At 41.0% G+C, this 20,349-nt stretch overlaps 1 protein-coding gene across 2 annotated transcripts in view; it reads right to left on the bottom strand.

Moving 5' to 3' along the window:
- otud7a (OTU deubiquitinase 7A) overlaps positions 1–20,099 on the bottom strand; it is a 38,785-nt gene extending 18,686 nt beyond the window's left edge. Inside the window, exons 1-4 of one of the 2 annotated variants that reach the window (XM_079345791.1) lie at positions 19,876–20,099; positions 15,512–15,556; positions 4,307–4,436; positions 1,330–1,483 (exon numbers count right to left, since the gene is read on the bottom strand). In XM_079345791.1, the coding sequence (XP_079201917.1) occupies positions 1,330–1,414 (85 nt within the window). In that variant the 5' untranslated portion in view covers positions 1,415–1,483; positions 4,307–4,436; positions 15,512–15,556; positions 19,876–20,099. The remainder of the gene's footprint in view (positions 1–1,329; positions 1,484–4,306; positions 4,437–15,511; positions 15,557–19,875) is intronic. The other variant, XM_079345790.1, reaches the window with a different exon arrangement.
- Between the last annotated feature and the right edge of the window lie 250 nt (positions 20,100–20,349).

Raw genomic sequence — 20,349 nt, 5'->3', positions numbered from 1 at the left:
AGGGGCTTAAATGTAGAGTCTGTAGCATTGTAGTAGCTTGTAAACAACATTCAAATTGGGCTCCTCCTCCTGGGCTAGTCGCTAGAAGTGCCCTCAGCTGCAGAGTTAGCATGTACGTTCACTGCTTGTACCGACACTGTAAGCTGCAAGAGAAGCCACATTTTTTTGTGATGTAAAAGGCAATCATTTTGCAAGCTAGCACAAGTTAACCGCGGGTGTTTCGCCCCTACCTGTACAACAGAAAGCAGGCCAACTGTGTGTCCGCAGGTAAAGGCCAACCAAACATGTTGGAAGTAGCTTTATAATTCTGGTGTTTCGCCTCACAGATATTTTCTCTTCTTAGCCGCTAGTATAGGATGGTGTTTGTGCTCACCGTTCCTGGCTTGTTGACTTGTTCAGATTTTGTCAGAAATATTGATTTGTTTGTGGTAGGGATGTAACGATTCCCTCGTTTGTGGAAGTCCACGATTGGGAAGATAGCTCGCAGCTGTGCTAAGTAAACTGATTCTTTTAAATTATCCAGTTAAAGGAAGGGTTGGTCATTTTCAACTAGCATGATTCTGAAAGTAGCATTCCTTCAGCTCTACCTCAAAACCCACGCCCCTCACTTACATGCACGAGCCCTTTTGCTCCAAAAGGTGACCTAAGCTCATCGTTTGTATTGTGCATTGTCTTAAGGAAACACTATACTTGATCAAAATACATGTTAAAAAAAACCTACTTAAAATGGAAAACGAAAAATCGCAGTATAAACTCCGTTATCGGTGACGCGGACAGGGAGGCATAATTGGTTCATCAAAATGGTTCCATGTGGTAGACATCGGTCGAAACAGGGTTACAACTGCTACAGATGACAGACTTTCTTCTTTCCTTTTTCAGAGTACATGAATTATTAATTTCTGTCACAACAATTTTAACCAACATCTTAAAAAGTGGATCTGGAGAAAATAACCAACCATGCCTTTGATCGTGTATCAGTGAGTCCATACACTCGACTAGTTGTTTGAGTATATGAGACGTAATCTACTGCAGCCTGCAACCGCGACTAAAAATTCTGAAGAGAGCAACTATTCAACCTGCTCATTTGCCAGATAATAAACTTGATACAAGCACATACTATAGCGCTTTGAGAACTTGCCATCTCTCCTTGCTCCTATTAACGCCATCCTGTGATCTAAATATTGGTAATTGTGGCTCCAGGAAACCAACATGCCAAAGGCTGAAATACCAAACTGGAGGATTTAAAATAGCAGTCATTGAAGCAAACTCCAAAGTAGCTATGTCTATTATTTTTTGTTTTGGTGGTGCAAGACACTGTTGGTCTCTTACCTTCCAGCAGGTCTCTTGCCAGACCCGGTTCTGCCCCTGTGGACCGAACAAAGTCTGACAGGACCGCATCCATGTCCAGAGTCATGTGATCATGTGTGTGCGCTGCCCAAGGTGCAGCGGAGGCCTTGGTGGACGCCAGCCTTCACGTTCTCATCTGGGGGGAAGAAATACAGAAGGACTTAAAACACAGCTTCAACAACATATTAGACAAAAAAAAATCATTCACCAACCCGTGTTATTTGAATCCTGGGTAGTGGCCTCACTCTAGTCTGTCTGGACTGGTGCGTAATGTTTTACAGAACAGATCAACAACATCACTGTGAATAACACTCCACTCCCTTTCCCCTCCCAGCTCTTCCTAATAGTCACAATGTAATGTCCAGCAGCAGAGATGTAATATCAACAACAAAGCCAGAGGTCGGAATCAGGACACACCTGCCTATCTCCAAAGCCTTTGGCCCCCCGCCCACGATCATAACAACTCGTCCGGCCACAGAGTGTCATACAGGGGTCTCTGGGTTTGATCCAGCATCTACATCTGAGCTGGACAGCAAGAGGGGAGTCCTGAGAAGCTGCTGTTTGGAGCAGTCTAACTCAGTGTGATGTGAGATGGAGAAAATGTTAACATAGCTTTACAACACTTTGGCTCTAAAGATCAACGAATAAATGCCTTGTTGAGTCATAAATAACAATCCTAAGATGCAAAGCAGTCACTCCCTCAGCCCATGGAATGAATGAGTCCATGCATAGCTTTCGTTTCACTTGAGGCTGTGTGGGTGACAGAGGAACGGAGCTCATAGCATTGTCGGTGAAGAAACACAAACCCACACAGGTTGCAGCTGTGACACCAGGCCATCACTGTGTGTGTGTGTGTGTGTGTGTGTGTGTGTGTGTGTGTGTGTGTGTGTGTGTGGAGTAGGGGGTTGGAGACTTTTAGGCTCCAGCAGTTTGTCACATGACATGACTGACTCAGTGTTGTGTCAAACAGACTGATGCAAATCAATCACTGCTGTTTCCTGCTTATATATATGCTGATTTAGTAAATTCTGATATAGTTTCATCTTTTTAAGAACCGTTCAGAGATACCCTGCAACTCTGAAATGTGCCATTCACACCAAATTCATGCAGACTTGTCCTGTAAGTTTGGACAACTTGATGATGTCGCTCACTTTGAGTGGGTTTAAGCAGCTTCACTCTTAACTGCTCTCCTTTGTTGCCAGTGTAGTGTTCTCTACAGTTTTATTTGAATTGGGAAACGTTGTTACACATGCTTTTGTGTTGCGCTTAATGCAGAGCCTGTCACCGTCACTATATACTGCTCCTCCTTTCTCCTGCATGACGTGTAAAGGTACATCTAGAAAAAGATCAGGGCCTGAAAGTCATGACATTAACAAATTATAACAAACATGTCAGCAGTTCAGATGTGAAAAGGCCTTAATTAATCTGTCCTCAGTGAGTATTTTTTATCATAAAAGAACACTTGAACGCTCATTACAACAAGAAAAAACAATACTCAGAGCTGCTTCTTCATCAGAGAGAAAAATGTTTGAGACCTACAGTAGCAACTTTGGTCTTTATCTTGTGCATTATTGATAAGTCAAAGCTGCACTTAAGCTGTAGTTTAGCTGACCTAGTTACTGTCAGCCATTTGCATTGTGTTACATGTGTATTGTTGTACTGAAAGAATCTAAGCACACATGAACTACTGTACAGGAAGCACAGTCAACTGGAACAGCTATAAGCAATGTTTGTAGGTGATCATGTCAGACATGTTGAAAGAACAATCTGAGAGAGTTCCTTCTTGTACTTATTTCTTAAACAGTTTATACACGTTCAGCAGCTTTATTAATTCAAATCATAGGAAACATCTTACATTAGATTCAAAAGCCAGTCTGGGAAGTATTTCCCTTTTCTGAGGACCAGAGAGACAACATATGTGCGCCTAATTATACTCTCCAGGGGTGGACACTTAACTCAGAGCAGAATAATAGGCCCCCCATAGAGTGAGAATCACAATATTGCTTTACAGGGCAAAAAGCCTCAAGTCTGATGGTGTGGAACAAGACCGAAATAGCTGAATATAATAAGTCATAACCTCATCTTCCCCTTAAGAAAAGCCCTATTCACATCACTTCCCCTGGGGGAGGTGATTATGATTCAGAAACACCTAATGTATGCTTTTCCATCTGACGTAAAAAACAAACAAACAAAAAACAACATGTGGGCCAGAGAAAGCAGGGGCTGTCCAGCTTTTTTTTTAAATCATTGTGACATTTAGCATATTTGTCAGTTACAGTGTTGAAGAAAGGAGTGAATATGGAATAAATGTATTTATTAAAAAAATAATTTTTTTAATATATATTTTTTTAATGGACAAAGTTGACATTTATCAATATCGTCCTTATCTCCCCCCATTGTCCTTATTGCCTTAATGAAGGCTTCTCTATATCCCATCCACAAATATGAACTGATATTAACATGACTAAAAAGCTACATCTGGCTAGATGTGGCTTTCCTCAGTGGGATTGTGCAGTATCTACTAGCTCTACCTCTAGTGGTCCTGTTTGAGGCACTTTTAAGAGTTAATAAAGCCAGGCAGAGGCGGGCGAGCTAAACCATGAAGACTCCTATGAACTAGGCTGACATGTTTGTATCTGATGAGGGTTTCCCAACTAAACAGACTGCACTTCTTCAGGATACAGCATCCGCGGTGTAGTTCGCTAGAGCATAATGTTAGCAGTCACAGAAAACGTCTTGATTGTTTAAGTGATGAGCTACATCTGTTACAGGTCTGAGAAGTGTCCAGGACAGGACAAAATATGTCATCGTTGATTTGGGTCTTTTCATGGAAATTGTTGATAACAGGAAATTCATACAGGGTACTCACAGTTCTATCCTTTCAAGGATATCGAGAAGCCATCACACACACACACACACACACACACACACACACGAAGTGTGAAGTTATCGCACATACTTTCTGTATTTTTGCTGATGGTTGTTGTGAAGCCATCTGATGCCCACAGGAGTGTCAGGACCAGACGCAGCTCTAGTCCATGGCTTCAGAGGCAGCTGAGGAGAGGAAGACACTGGGGATGCAGAGAGCCCTGAAACACACACAATATATGTTGACCGTTATAAAACCTTCAAACAGAAAGTGGCTGTCTTTGGTTCTGATTGGCTGTGTTCAATTTGAAGCTGCTGTAAAACATCCGAACTTCGCACACCTGGGACTGCGGTGGTGTTTTTATGCAAATCCCAAATAAAAGTACCCACCACACTTAGACTTTCATTATGTGTCATTTAGAACCCACCTCATCGGCTGACTGTTCAACAGGATGTCAGAAAATATAGCGAAGGATGAGTCATTGTTGACTTTAAGCTTTCCGTTGATTAAAACAAAATCATTCAGCCATTTCTTATTTGCCAAAACTCTGTTTCATAGAATGTCATGCTCAGGAACTTTTCCAGCAGAAAAAGGTTATAATCTTCGTCATCTGTGTTCAGCTACGCCTCCAGCAGCTACGAGATCCAAATTAATCCGTCTAATTTCTTATTAGAAATACTACATTGCACAAAACAACTTTACCAGCCAACTTTAGTTAAAGAGTATTTTCAAGCAGCAGCCTTCACTGAAGACCCCGCCCTGTGGAGTTACTTTGAATCATCACATTTTCAGCTGCTCGTCGAAGACGCAGGTGCGTTTGTGACGCCAACAACACCAAACGTTGCAAAGAAAGTGCAGCGCTGGCCTCACGATGTCTGCTCTATACGTATGGAAATGCAAACATGCTGATGCCAGTAAAGGCTTGAGAAGGTTACTGTTGTCCTCCTTCATGACACATCATGCAGAGATTACGCAGCACTGGAGGCACACATGAATAAAAAACACAAGAAGAAGAGTGTAAAAGTACCAAAACATCAGAGCAACATAGGAATCTGAGAACTTATTTGACCCGGATGGATCCCATCAGCTGCTACATTTCTGTCACTTAAACTGGTCAACATGGTTAATACCCTATACGGTTCTTTTCTTTCATATTCATTTTATTTACTGTAGTTTATTATGTCACCAACCCGCAACTAAGAGATTATTTCTGTTCAAGCTTTAAAGTTAACTTTCACTTTCACATTTGAGATGTAATCAGTTCTTTGTTATTTCCTCTTAAAACAGGATTGCCACTCTAAAAAAGTCCCTATTTGGTCATGCTCTTGGCTTGTTAGAAAACATGGGCCTGACACTTTTTAACCACGAGCTAAATGGAGTCTGAACAACAAAGTCAGAACTACTATTCGTTACCGAGGTGATGGCACCACATGATTGATGTATCTTTAGGGTGAACAATAATATGCTGGAAATCTACAAGAGGATATCACTTCAGCAGAAGTTATTTATTGTCACATGAATTCTTCTATTTTTCTGAATACTTGAGGACAAGCCTTTAAATATTCAAGTGAAACTACATTAACAGATGTTAGAATGTCAAAAAGCACACAATACAAGGTGTCGAGCGTCTCTGTCGGCATATATTTAGCTGACCGAAGAACAGACGATGTTCCACACTGCCTGTACCTCTGATGTTGTGGTTTTAATGCAGAGACTTTAATCTATAGCTCAGGGGGGAAACTTGTGGCCTGTAACAAGCATCTGCTTCATTCTCACTCAGATGTTACAGTAGATATTTTTGTAACAACGCAGACACATTTTAAATTAGTGGTCAGTACACACTGCATTTTTTTTTACCTCCTCTGGTCCAGGGACCCTTGAGCAATCTGCCTGTGGTCAAGGGTCCATTTGTAGACCATAAAGAGGTGTTTCTTAATCATCCGCCTGCACAAACACTGGAGGATGGTCCAATTAATTTTCATCCAGCATCACTGTCAGATCAACAAAACTGCATCTGTACAGTATGAGGTTCCCAAACTTCTCAGCACATGACTCTCATTATAAGGGGGCTAGAGACTGGGGACCCTAATTGTCCCTAGAGGTGGTTTTAACATTTAATGTTGCTACGCACCCTTTAAGACCTCTCCAAACACTAGCTGTGGGTATTTCCCACAACCTTCCCGACACGATACGTGACACCATACGCCTTAGTTTTGGATCATGACCACGTCCTACAAAGAATTCCCTTTAACAGCTGTTCTTTTTTTTTTGAGAATAACAGCAAATCTTTACAGATTTAAAGATCTTACGACTTCACACTCATCAATTGACACCCGTAGAGATCCTAAAAGTAAACAAAAAAAATCAGTTTATAATGCCAGAGATATTAATACATGTAAATACAATTATCTTTCTATTTTTATTAAAATATTCATCCCTGTTGTCTCTTTGTGTTTTGTATAATGTGTAATACTCTGGTTTCACTCAACTATCAGTCCACTTGAATTTGCAGAGATCTCTTTTAGATTTACATCTGTAAACAGCTGGAGCAGCGCAGATAGAGTTACACAGCGTGACTCACTCACTTCCTCCCTTCCTTATCAAACACACTATACGTTCACAAGTCTTTACAAAATACAGCAGAGACGGGCTTCTGTCATCTTCTGAGCTCGTTTACAGTTTGCGTGATCATGAAAGCGTCATTCCGCTACTGGCACAGACAGCACACACTGACAGTGTGTGGCGAGCCTAGCTGTTGTTGCTAACTTCTTGTCATATGTTCATGGACATTGGTCATGTTGCTGCTGTGTTTTACCTCGTTTTTGTGAATCTTAAATGACTTACTGTATGTCCAACTCTAAACTGCCTGGTGTTTGTAAAAATACAAAATGTTTCCTTAATCTTTACGTTCAGTTTAGCTCACGGACTTTCTCATCCACTGTTTGTTTTGATTTGAAATATGGCTTCATTCATCATGTAGTTTTGCGAGCATATGGCGATATATTGCCATATCAATTTTTTGAGCACAAGCCCAAGACGTACTATTATTATTTATTGTAAAAACGCTGGAAGCAGAACACACATCATCTCTTCAACTACTTTTTATATAAAGTATATGTTCACAGTAATGGGTAAAATATGCAACACACGTTGAGAACCAGAGCATCAGATCTCCAAGAACATCAAATTGGAATCAGTAGACTGGCACAGGAATGAGTCCTAAAACCCAGAAGTAAGTTAGCATTTTAGCACCATAGCTTCCTCCCTCTAAAAGTCAATGGGGCTTGTGGTTAAACACATGAAATAAGGTCTGTGGTTAACACAAGCTTAAGAGATGTTGATGTTATGTTAGACGAGATAAACTACGTTAGCTAAGACCCCCACTTGTGAATTTTAAAGTTTTTACGCAAACTTAAAACAACGGTTGCTAACGTGTGGCTAAATGAGACTACAGTGGTTGTCAGGGACAGCGCCATATAGTATACATCTCTCTATACAGCTCTGGTCAGGGAGATTTAACCTCATCACGCTGGGAACTTTCTCACTGGTCCACCTTACGCAAAAAAAAAGATAAAAGAAGATAAAAATGTTAGGGCGGCAGTGGCTAAGTCTGAAGGGACTTGGATTGCTCTGTTACCTTCAGATGATGCCTTTAAAATTACAAAATAAATGTATTAATACATGCATGATGACATACAGACATTATTTAGAGGCAAGCAGACATACCATTGACAATTAAAAATTAGCCACCGAAATAGCTGTTATCTTCCCAATTATGAGTGGATATTTGTGACTTAAGGACCAACAGACAAGCAGGTTTTACATTAAGTGACATTTAAAATATAGTGACTGTACAAACTATAGCCACTTTATTTAAATCAGGCATAATCAACTAAACTGCACATCACACGTTAATAAGTACCATTCACAGCATAAGACACTTTAACCTATCTGGTCTGGATTACTCAGTTGAAGTGTGAGTTTGTTTAAATAGAACAACACAACTTTTCTTAGAAAGGGAACATGGTATATGTGGCCAATGTTTAAAATAACACACCAAGCTGTTGTTTATGCTTCAAAAAACAAAAAACTATTCAATGCAGAAGAAACACTTCACACTTTATGTACAGCTCCCTGCCCACGACTTCCATTTTCATATTTAAAGATATCTCAAGCTTTGTTCCTTGAAATAATCAGAGGCATAAAGCAGTGTGCGCATTAGAAAGTGTGAATGGCCTTACTGTGAGTGGATCTTCTTCAGAGTGGAAAACAGATAATCACTGGAAACAATGATGAACATTTGGTTTCCTTATTTGCCGTGTAATACTGTTCATCTTTTCCAAACAGCCTCGCATAATGGAGATGAGTAACAGCTCTATCTATTCCGTGATGTACATGCATATAGGTATGTAGGCTTTTTTTACGGTAATAGGATGAGTTATAGCGGAGATAATTGTCTCCATAGTGAGCCATGATCGCCCACATGCAGGGCAGAAACACAGCAGGTGGGAGGTGAACATACTGTACCAACACTTACACTCTACTCGGTCTCTCCTCTGTAACAAGAAAAATGGTCAAGCAGCAAGTTCTACACAGCACACCTAAGTAAGACTGTGTTTATGTTTTTCAGTTGTATGTTCTTCACTAAGCATGAAAATGGAGTGGTTTTTTTATTATTATTTTGTTTTAATTTCTACATGTTGCAAATATGTATGTGTATATTTCAGACTGAAGTCGAGCTCGACCGAATAACTGTCCAATATTAGCGTATCCAGTGACTATTACTAATCGGCTAATTTTATGGCAGACACGCAGCGATATTACTTGATTTATTCACTAGTCAAATAACATGCCATTTCAGTCTCATCGTATTTCACCAGCAGAGGGTGCTGTATGGATTCCAACAAGCATTATCCTTCTCTAGGGGCGCTTCATGTGCAGTTAATTTCCAGTTGAGTGACCATCTTGTCTGCGTAATATATCTTTTCCAAGAGTATTTGATAACTGCATGTGAGCGATTGTTCCATTCATTTGTATATCTATATCTATCTAGCTGTACAGATTGAGCAAAGAGTTAAGAAAAATATCGGCCAATATATCACTGTCAGATTTTTTTTCTCACCACAGATATATATCGGTCGGGCTCTATAGTCTGACTCTGAAGTCTAAAATGCTACTTTAGAACAATTCCTTTCTTTCCACCTTGTATGGGACTATTTATTCATTTTTACTGCATCTAAAAATGTTGATCATTGAAGCTTTTATTTCCACTTTCTTCACATCGCCGGCATCTTAATGAGCTTTAAAGTTCAAGTCACAGAATACTTTCCACCCCCAAGAAAACAAAATCCCTGAGAGAGAGAGAGAGAGAGAGAGAGCGCGCAAGTAAAACAGTATACTGTGTTAATGTGGAAGTAACATGGAACCCCCTCGTAACATGAGGCTATTGAATACAATGTTGGGGTGGAAGAGGTCCCATATCACTCTTGTTTTTCTTGATGCATTTTTTGTCTATGACGTAAAAAACAAAATCTTGAAATTTTGCTCCGACAAAAAACTGTTGCAGTAAATTCAAGATTAAATCCTCTAACTGAACACTACCTGTGGCCTTTAGTTTGAGGAACTAAGCAAGAAAACATTATGGTTTAGCATTTATTAATTTATGCCTCATGAACAAGACGTGACTTATCTAACTTACATCCATTTATTTTTTAAAGGTAGATATATAAAATAGATTTGTAATCATTAATCCTTTAAGCCACAGATGTCTTTGATGGCTTGCTTATTGGTCTGATCAAAAAGTTACCTCAGTTTAAATACAAAACACTTCAAAACACCTCTGATTATTGTTAATGCATAGTATTAAACAGACAAATCTAGATGCTACACAACATCTCTTAATAAGACAGACAAGCAAAACGGAACCTCAAAAACATGAACTAAATGTGTAACAGATTCACTGTACCCTGCATGTGGGGGGAAGATCTCTCTACGCAGCCTCTCGGTATAGCAGGTGGCTTTACTCCAGTCAGTCAAAAGGATCTTTGAAACCCGAAACCTGAGCTTGTTCACAAAATAGTGGCAAGAGACCTGTGAGGCCAGAGCTGGACGCGAGATGTGGGCTTGTTGGTTAAACACTAAAAGAGTATCTCAAACCTCAGTTGGTCTGCTGATCCCTCCTCTGCTGAACAGGATATTTTGGATTCTTGAAGGCAAGGCTGAGAATAAAAACGTCCGGCCAGCCCAACTGTGGCTTCAGTGTGTGAGCTGAGCTGCAGCTAGCAAACGGCTGTGTTCAACACTGCTCGATCAACCACCCTATGATCCCCGCCCCTGGAGTGTATGTGTGTGTGTATGTGTGTGTGTGTGTGTGTGTGTGTGTGTGTGTGTGTGTGTGTGTGTGTGTGTGAAAACTAATCATTGCATATTGGCTACTCAGTGTGCCCTCAGTATGTTTACCAATCTCAAAGCCAACAGACCAAGAGCTTCCAAAGAGGGCTGCCAAAACGCTGAAGATGGCTAATAAAAGATGGCATTCATTCTTATCCAGTACTGTAACACATGCCTGTGCACAGCAGATGTCACACTACCCTGTCTGCTACAATGAAATAACACAAAAGCCAGTCTCACCTGAAATAAAGGTTATTTGCTACAACATGTAAATTCCAAAAAGCAGTCAACGGCTTTAAAACAGTGTGTGTGGTACGACGGAGAGACAAATGAGGGGCCAGTTCCAAAGCAAGATCATTTCCACCTTGAACGAGGAGGAAAAAAAAAAAATCAACACAATCCATTAGCATGCTTCGTAACACAACACACGGTTAAGTGGCATGGAAAAATTCATGTAACAGGATATCATAATGTCTTACCAAAGTACAAACTAAGCACTTCCACTATTTCAAAGTCCTTGCTTGAGAGCACAGGATTCAATCAGTGAATGTCAATGTGGAGTGGAAGCTGCACTTGCTATTCATGCTTCATATCAGTCGGTCAGCCTCGATATCTGTCCCTCCTCCTCAGCCTCCTCCTTCTCCTGCAGCCACAATGGGAAGCTTGTACATGTGGTGATTGTGTACCGAGCCTGGCCAGTGCTCCGTGTGCATTGTGTTCACATCCACTGTTCTTCTGGATGACGCGGCGAGAACGTATGACTGTGTTTCAATCAAGCGAGGGCAGCGAGGGCCCTTCACCCGGCACAAGCTCATCAAGTTTAGCCGTCTTGAAAGTCTGAGAGCTCTGTCGGTGACTGTCTTTCACACCTGCGAGAGCGCAAAGTCGCTCTTTATCCCTCCATTATGCTCTGTTCACGAGCAGGACTTCCCCTGCTTTGCATTGATTCGCTGTGACCTCAGAGCAACCCGGCTGTCTGAGAAATCAGCTGCTGAGCCCAATCTCCAGACGCCGGAGGACGCTGACTACAAAATAGAAAAAAAACAACAACGAAGGACTGGGTGTGTCAGTCAAACACTAACCCCATTTTGAAGGAAGTGTAACGCATGGGAGTCTCAACCTCTAGAAAGATTCTGTAATCAAGCAAGCCTCTCGGACACTTTCTCATTCTCTCTCCTTGTGCTTGTGGAAACTTAAAAAAAAAAAAAAAAAAAGGGCCAGACTTCTGTGAAGCAGCCCCTCACATGCTGCAAGAAAGATGCTGCTTGAAGCAATAATGTCACTATGCATCTCATTTCTGTGCTGCACAGTGCCGGCGCAGCATACCATTGAGCGGAGAGTTGTTGGTAATTTCCACTAAACGCATCGACCCATTAATTTTTCAAGTAAATTCCCAATGAATGCTGCAGTGGACAGCAGGAGCACGGCTCTGTGTGTATACCTGGAGGAGCTCAGTTATTTGCAAGAAAATGAAGTGGCTCGGGTTCCAAATTTGCCATCAAAATAAAAGTAACCATTAAACATGAGGTGCATTGAGAGCATATTTCCTCATCAATGTTCAGTGTTTTCACCACAAGCGACAAATCCCGTCTTCCCTCGCAAAGCAACTTGGAGGTTAACGAATGTCCGTTTTGACAGCAGAAATAAACCTCATCATGAACTACAAGGTATTTTCACTTGCATGTATTACAGGAGTACAGTATCCACAGGAACACATTGTTACCCTGCAAAAGGAATCAGAGAAGTTTCTCTGCCGCCTCAGAAGTGTAGACACGACCCAAAAAAACAGAACATTAACTTTGAAGCATTGTGATAGTCTGTGTGACCCTCAGGACTATCAAGGAAGTTTTTGATCTCCGCTCCAGTTTGGAGTCTCTAACGGTCAACGCTGTCTCACTTGAACAACCTGCAGATGCATTATGACACCCGCGGAGGTGTTTATAATTTTAGGAAGAAAAAAAAAATCATTGGGCTTTTGTGGAGGGCATGTCTGGACTGCAGCTTCGTGAAAAATAACACAAACACTGAGGTTAAAAAACAAACAACAACAAAAAAAACATTTCTCATAGTAAACTTTTTGTAATGATCCTCTCCTTTCACTTTCCTTCCTCTTCCGTGATTTGGCACTGTATTGATTACGATGCAGCGCTGCTGGCAACTTCTGCATGCAGGAAAAACCTCGCTATCAGCCCCAGCCCCAGCCTCACCGTAAGTTTGATAGAGTCAGCATCTCCAATATGGCAACCAACACGGATGGACTTCCAAAACCCTTCAGAAATCAGGAACACAGAACAAGATCATAACCCCTTAAAATGTCACCCCCCCCCTCCCCCTCTCCCTCTCCCCCTTTCAACCACAGAAGCAGAAACCTGCAGACAGGGCCACTTGTGCCACAAACACGCAGATGTAACAGATCAAAAGCGTTCCAAAACAGACGGGTCCTGCCGTTCTTTTCATTTAAGAAACATACAAAAGAAACAGAATAAAAGCTGTATTTAGCGGATATAAAATCACACACTTAATAACCGGTGTCAGGTATATTATTGACATGATGAAAGAGGGGTTTAAAGAAGAGAGAAGCTAAGACTTTACACTAAAGAGACTGCTTGCTATCTGGAGACTTGTCTTCTGATCCCACGTGAGATAAACAGAACAGCTAGCTGAAGCCAGCTGCTCTTTCCTATTTGAGTTTGTGCTTAAAGGACGGCTTCCTCCTCCACAGTTTAGCTTTTTGCTTCCACTGTCCTCACCAGCATAAAGAGCTGAAGAAATGAGCAAACTGTGGAAGATAACCATAAATATGATACGGAATTAAAAAAGCTTTACCTGCAAATATGTTTATAATGAACAACAGATGAGACATTCAAAGGCCTTTACATTTAAGGCCAGTTAATGTAGCTTATAATGATTCCTCTTCTGATCACAGTTTCCACGTCAGAGAGACACACACATCGCTATGCACAGCAGATAGAATACCGCCTGTCCCCGTCAACCTGATTATTTCATGTTGGTACCATGAAACAGGAAAACAGAATTTACTCTAAAGCAGTGAACATCAATCAATCAATCAATCAATCAATCAATCGATCTTTATAGCGTCAATTCATAACGGGTGTTATCTCGAGACACTTTAGAAAAGCAGGTAAAGGACCTTACTGTTTGTCTGTTAACATTAACAAAAGAGCAGGTAACAAGACCATGCTCATTGTTATGTTTACAAAAAGCAGGTAAAGGACCTTACTGATGGCTATATTACAAGAGCCCAGCTTAATCCGTCATAGCGTGGCAAGAAAAAAACTTCCCTTCAACAGGCAGAAATCTTCAGCAGACCCGGGCTCATGACGGAACAGCCATCTGCTAAACTGTGCTGGGCTTGTCGCCTGTGGACTATTGTCTGTGCACTGTTTTTTAATCATGTACTATTTATTATGATGAGAGCTGCTGCCCTCTTGGCCAAGTCACCCTTGCAAAAGAGATCTTGATTGCAATTGGTTAATTACCTAGTAAGAAAAAAAAAAAAAGATCACTTACAGTTGTAGCACGCATTTTAGCTGTAATGTCATATCCATTTAAGATCAAACTCAAAATCAAATCAAGAGAAGCTCCACTGTCCCCAAAATAACATTGCATTATCAGAAACTCATAAAAGAGGAAACACTAGATTGTTTTGATCAGATTCTACATTTCACAGCACCTGTGTTGTTCTGCGAGACCACATTATTAGTTGGACCATGTGTGTGTGTGTGTGTGTGTGTGTGTGTGTGTGTGGGTGCATGCATGTACACTCAAGTGGGTGGAAAGGGCAATATCATGAAACCCTATTCTTAATATAGCATATGAAGAAAAGACGTTAAACGCAGAAACACGTTGACTCCTTAATATGAAAGATATCAAGGTTTTCTGTTGTTTACACAAAGGCCTGACTTGGGACGAGTTGGAAATAAAGCAACAGCTCTTTATGCAGCACATCACTTTCATGCGTTTTATTGAAACTATGTTAAATTGCATTGTCCCTATTAAATAAACAAACTCAAATTCAATACCTGAGCGGGAAGTTGAAGGTGAGTCACTTAAACTTGTGTAGTTACACAAATCGAGTTCTGATATTATAAAATGTCAAATCCAAACATCAGTTTACTTGTACTCACCTTTTTTTTCAATAACATTTTTAACTGGGATTTTTGCTGGAAACCCGACTACAGTACTTCTTTTTCTCAAAATTTGGAAGCGATATTTTTTTACTAGCCAATGTGGGAAATCTATTTGCCTTTCCTTTGCCTGAAGAAACAATTTATAAATTCTTTGGTCTATGTGGCCATGGGTTTATCAGACAAGTTGACACATTCAAAACAAAATAAACCTGAATCACACCATCTGATTGCAAACATGACTAAACTTGGAAACACCTCAGGAAAATGATTGTTGGTTTAAAAGAATCATGAGTCTGATACAGAAGATAAAATGGTCATAAAACGTAGATAAAGGCTCAGGAGAAGTTACCAATTAAGACACAAACACACTGGGCAACAAATAAAAGCTGATTCAAGATGTAAAAACATGCAGAGTGCACTCACTGTCCATTCTTGTCAACAAGAAGCTACAAATGACCCTGAATTCAACCACAGGGCCCAAAGTGCTTCCTGCCCTTTTCTGCGGTCAGTTTAGCTCAGCGATTAGCTTTTTAAATGGAGCTAATGCTAACTGCTAATAGATTTCATCCAACCCCAAGATCAGAGCACCAGTTTACGGTTAATAAAAGCTGCAAAAAGGAAAACACATATGAATCTGAATACAACTATGTGTCACTTAATGATCATTACGTAGGAGCAAAAAGTGAAGAAAAAAAAATCTTTAAGAGAGGAATAAGTTACCAATCTTAACTACTTCTGATGTGTGTTCTCTAACCTGGCCTCGGGTGCACCCACAGATCATTCAGTGGGTGTCGGAGCTCTGTGGAGGATAGATGCATGTGTTAAACTTGGAACAAGTAGATTATATGAAAGTGAACACTGAACGTCAAACTTTGTTCTAACTTTCAAACCTATTCATGCTCCTCACCTGTATTTAAAGTTCAGAGACTTCATTAAATCAATCAAACTCCTTAAATGGTGCTATTATCTCCATAGTTGTAGTTTTTTATTGTTCTTATTGTGTCTTCTAGTTTTAGACAAATCGGACGTTCAGACCACTTTTTCGTCTGAAAACACAACCAATCTGAGAACATTTCTTATCACTGAAATACTCATCGAGGGACCTCAGATGGGGTCCAGACCCCACAGATCAGGCAGTATGTACCAGGTGGGTGAATGGCAGATGAGCCCATGGGAGAATGTGGGAGAGGCCTATAAAAAAAAAAAACTGTGGGAGGATAGCTGCAGGGTGAAACATCAGCACACACCTCCATCATATATTCTCATGAATTAATACGTCTTCAAATGTACCCTGCATGTGCAACTGTATGACACACCTTTATTAGATTTAAAAAAAAAACCACAAACATGGAGGTCCCTTTACTTGTTGACCCCCTTGAGTCATCTCAAACTCCTTCTAAATCACACCAGAAGGCCGACATTTAAAATGCTTTCATAGCTCTGAAAAAGTGAATTTGTTACTTAATATACCAGGATTGGTTCTGTTTAATACTTGATGTGCTGCATCGTGTGGAATAAAGATGAAAGACGGGAGGAGTGGCAGTGATGGACAGGGCAGCATCAGATTCTCTATCTACTTATTAAATGACATAGCAATGGAATAACAAGAAAATGAGGGATTAAAATGCATTTCCTTTCATGGATAAAAGAGACAAAAATGGAAGAAAAAAAAGTAAGAGACAAAATGGAGATACAGTGAGTTTCTAACAAATGCAGCTGGGTGTTACAGAGAACAGGAGGCCTGACCTCTTTTTCTGAATGAATGAAAATGACCTACGCTGTGGGCCTGCATGAATCTAAATTGAGTCACCAAGGGTATCCTGTGCAACAGTGCTCTGTTTGAGTTAGATTTAGAAACTGCTCCCTCGTTGATTCGGGGCAGGACAGGCGGGGGGATGACTGTGCCCACTGGGCCTTCTAGGGAGAATGCTACAGTGGTAGACATCTCCAGCAGCAAGCCTGAACCAGAAGAAGTGGAGCAACACAAATGCAATTAGGAGCAGGAGGCGCAGACACACACACACACGTGTACACACATTTACAGGCAATAGCTATCACAAGCTGCCTGTGTCACTGGCCATGTGTGCAGCTGTAAACATGTTTATATGTATGTATGTGTATAACTAAATGAAAAACATGAGCTTTGTTCGTCATGAAAAAAATATCCTGTTCTGTAAATCCTTAGGTTAAACAGGAACTTCAATAGTCCTTATGTCTGTTTCACAATAAAAGCCATAATAACGAATGCTGTCTGGTACAGCGAAGTGCAACTGATTCAGGATTAATGTATTCAGGTGCCATATAAAAAAATATATGACTGTACATGTGGCAACTTATTTCAATAAGTGTGAATACGCACCACGTAGTTTCAGATCATATAATGTACCTATTAAGCAACACAACAGGTCCGGAAAAGAGCAAAAGTCACTGAAGTGTAGCGGTGAAACGGGTGGTCAGGCATTATTTTGTAAAGCATCATAATATTTGGTTGGATCACGTTAAAAGCATCAAGGTACATTTAAGTTATGACATGTTTTTTAAGCATCTGGATTCAACAGTTTAATCCTCAGGTATCCAGTGTAAAAGGAACAGGTTGTGCTCTCTATGAGCTCGTACCAACATTTAGAAATCAAACAGAAGCCATCGTCCTTATCTCATCACCGTTAAGTTGCTAGCTTGAGTAAAAATGGGTTTCGATATTAACGGAACAGGCAAATTATCCTTTAAATGCATATTTTTTTCAAAAGCAGATGGTAACCTTATAGCGTTTCAAAAAATGTTCATTTGCAGATCATTTAGGACGAGTCATGTGACAGACAGGTGGGCCCGCCTATCACAGTCAGCCAGCTTCCTCATCTCAGCTCAGTACCATTCAGTTTTTGTTTTTGTACCTTAAAGCCGGATTGCCTTGCTCCAGTAACTTACAAACATGTTGAGAGCCTGGGCATCATGACATTCTTTCCTGTGAGACCTTTGGGCCCCCTCAGACTTTAGCTTTAAGCCATAAACAGTCAGACATTTAAACAGACAAACGTTAAAATAAAAAACAACAACCCCCAAACCCTCTGGACAAACTCGACTGATTCTATGTTCCGCTATGAAAAAGTACATAAATCACAGTTAAAGGGGTTTTTTTTGCGGTCAACTTATTACAACACGTCTCTGGTGTGAAGCCTCAGCCACAGCCACCTCATTAAAAAGAAAGCTGGACATTTTTCTAGCTTAATTGCACAAGCCGTAGGAGCTAATCTGTCTGTGATTTGGAAGTACATTTCATATTGCCAACTTATCAAACACCACTTTTGAGAAAGAGAGGGACATTCTTTCTTTTTCTGGAAAAGTAAATCTTTCCAAGATGAAGGCCAGTGTACAGACATAAAGAACAACAATGCAGTGACTCTGAGAAGGGGACCGGTATCCCCCTCCTCCCTCTGAGAGGAGCCCCTCAGACTGCCTCCTCGGCCTCTACATGACCTCCCCTACAGTCACAACACTTAACACTGCTTCCCTACCTGTAGAGAGACGTCTGAAGAACAGGGCCCACTTCAAAGCCATGCAGTGATTGGACCATGATTACTATGGGCACTTGACTTGTTTCATCTCCCCTGAAGGACTAAACTTTGGGGGAAATCACGCATGGAAACATGCGATGCTTTTCGAAAGGCATGGAGATTCAAGCCCCCTTTTACAGGTAAATTCAAGAAGATGCTTCATTGTGATTCTAAGATTTTCCCACAAACTCATGTGTGAAACATTGCTGCTGTGCCTTCTGATATAACATTTTCAAAATGGTATCTGAATAATGCAACCAGTGTTTTCGCTTTATCACCAGGACAGCTTATGATCGTAAGTTTTGCTGCTTCAGTTTTTGAAGTCGGCTCTGGGCAATCGGCACAGATGTTTGCAAAGGAACGTCACTTTGCATCAGAGGAGGGGCAGTTTGATAAAGCAGCACTGCCACAGTGACATGAAAGCCCAACTGGGTTCAACAACAACCGTCATCTCTGCTCTGCTTTTCTGTCGCTAAATGCCAGTGACAGGAACAGAATTCACTGTGGTAACTGATCAGGTGCCAAGCGCCCTCTCCCCAGTGCCCTGCTGCACTGAAGCCCTCTGTGGAGCTGGCATTGCCTGGTTTGGCCTGGCAGCCACGGGCCCTGCTTTGTACCTCTGCCCCATCTACTCAAGCTGTCTCCAAATCAGACTAGACAACTATCAACTGCCCGTCTCCCAAATCCCAAGTAATGCATTCGGCCTGGGCTAGTATGTTGGCTGAATTCAAAGGACAACAAGTTGATTTGAAATCATCTCCCAAACGACCAGGAGGAAAACATGGCAGAGGTTTTTTTTTCACTCCTGATGTACCCAGCTTTGATATCATCTGATTAAAGTTATTTTTATGTAGGTTTATGATAGTGACAGATATGACTGTGGTTATCAAATTCCATAGCAAAGAATTAGAAGCCTCTCCATCTTTACAGGCATACAGGTAGATATTGTGAACCAGGCCAGCAATACAAGAAGCGTACATAGCCGATATATTGGCACCGGATTTCAACCAGTGTTCTGTTTACAACACTTGTTAAGAGTGGTGTGATTTATGATTTGAACATGTTAGGTATTCCATCTATATCTGGTATAAAACACACTGTGATGATTAATATTCAATGTCTGTAAAAGATCCACAGCCTACAAAGCTTTACAGCTTCATCAGCTCATGGGATTTGTTTAATGATAAGCTACCATCACAACATATAGTCTACTCTTGATTTATATTACATTGCTACTGTATGCTCCTCCACCACAAAGGTCTGTGACTAAGCATACAGACTCGACACCACATCCATGTTTACAGCACTGTAGACTCCAGCTAGCGTCTCAACCCAGAACCGTCGATCATCAGGTTTGTGGCCTGGAATAATTTGACTTCAACCTAGAATAATAATTAAAAAAAAGGTATTCACACGGAAGCTGAAGTTGAAGGCATCGAGGCACGTACTCGCATAAAAGCAGGTGCACCTGTCTGCAGTGGTAGCCTATTGTGTTCACTATCAAATCAGCCATGAATCGCTCTGTCGCGCCGCATGTTGAGAAGATAAAAAGCTGTCTGTCTCTTACCGTTCTGTTTTCAGTCATTACTCCCCCATCCTAAATGTTTTCAGTCCAGACCTCTGACGAACCCTTAATTCCTATCAGGCTGTCTCACTCTCCCTCTCTCTCTCTCTCGCTCATCCCCATGTCATATTTCTCCGCTGCAGCAGAACAAAGCCACGCCTCCTCCGACAGCCGCTGCCGTGACGTCAGCCGGCGAGGAACTTTGGCACACGCCCTCCGACACCTCGGATACACGTACACTCAGCATCCGCTAGAGGGCGCTGTGCCGTAAAGAAAAAAAACTAAGCATTTCAACTTGATAACACTTTTACAACACGTCCAGCCACTGGAGTGTTCAGGAATTTACTAATATGATAACGAAATAATGATGATGGTTTAATAAGTTTACCTAAAATGATTTTTTTTTTTTAAAAAGCACTATCATTTCGAAAATGGATGATAACTGCAATTTAGCAAAGAGTAATGAAATCTCGCCTA

This window comes from Symphodus melops, assembly GCF_947650265.1.
Source record: "Symphodus melops genome assembly, chromosome: 6".
Taxonomy (NCBI): domain Eukaryota; kingdom Metazoa; phylum Chordata; class Actinopteri; order Labriformes; family Labridae; genus Symphodus; species Symphodus melops.
This window is presented reverse-complemented; position numbering and strand designations above follow the sequence as displayed.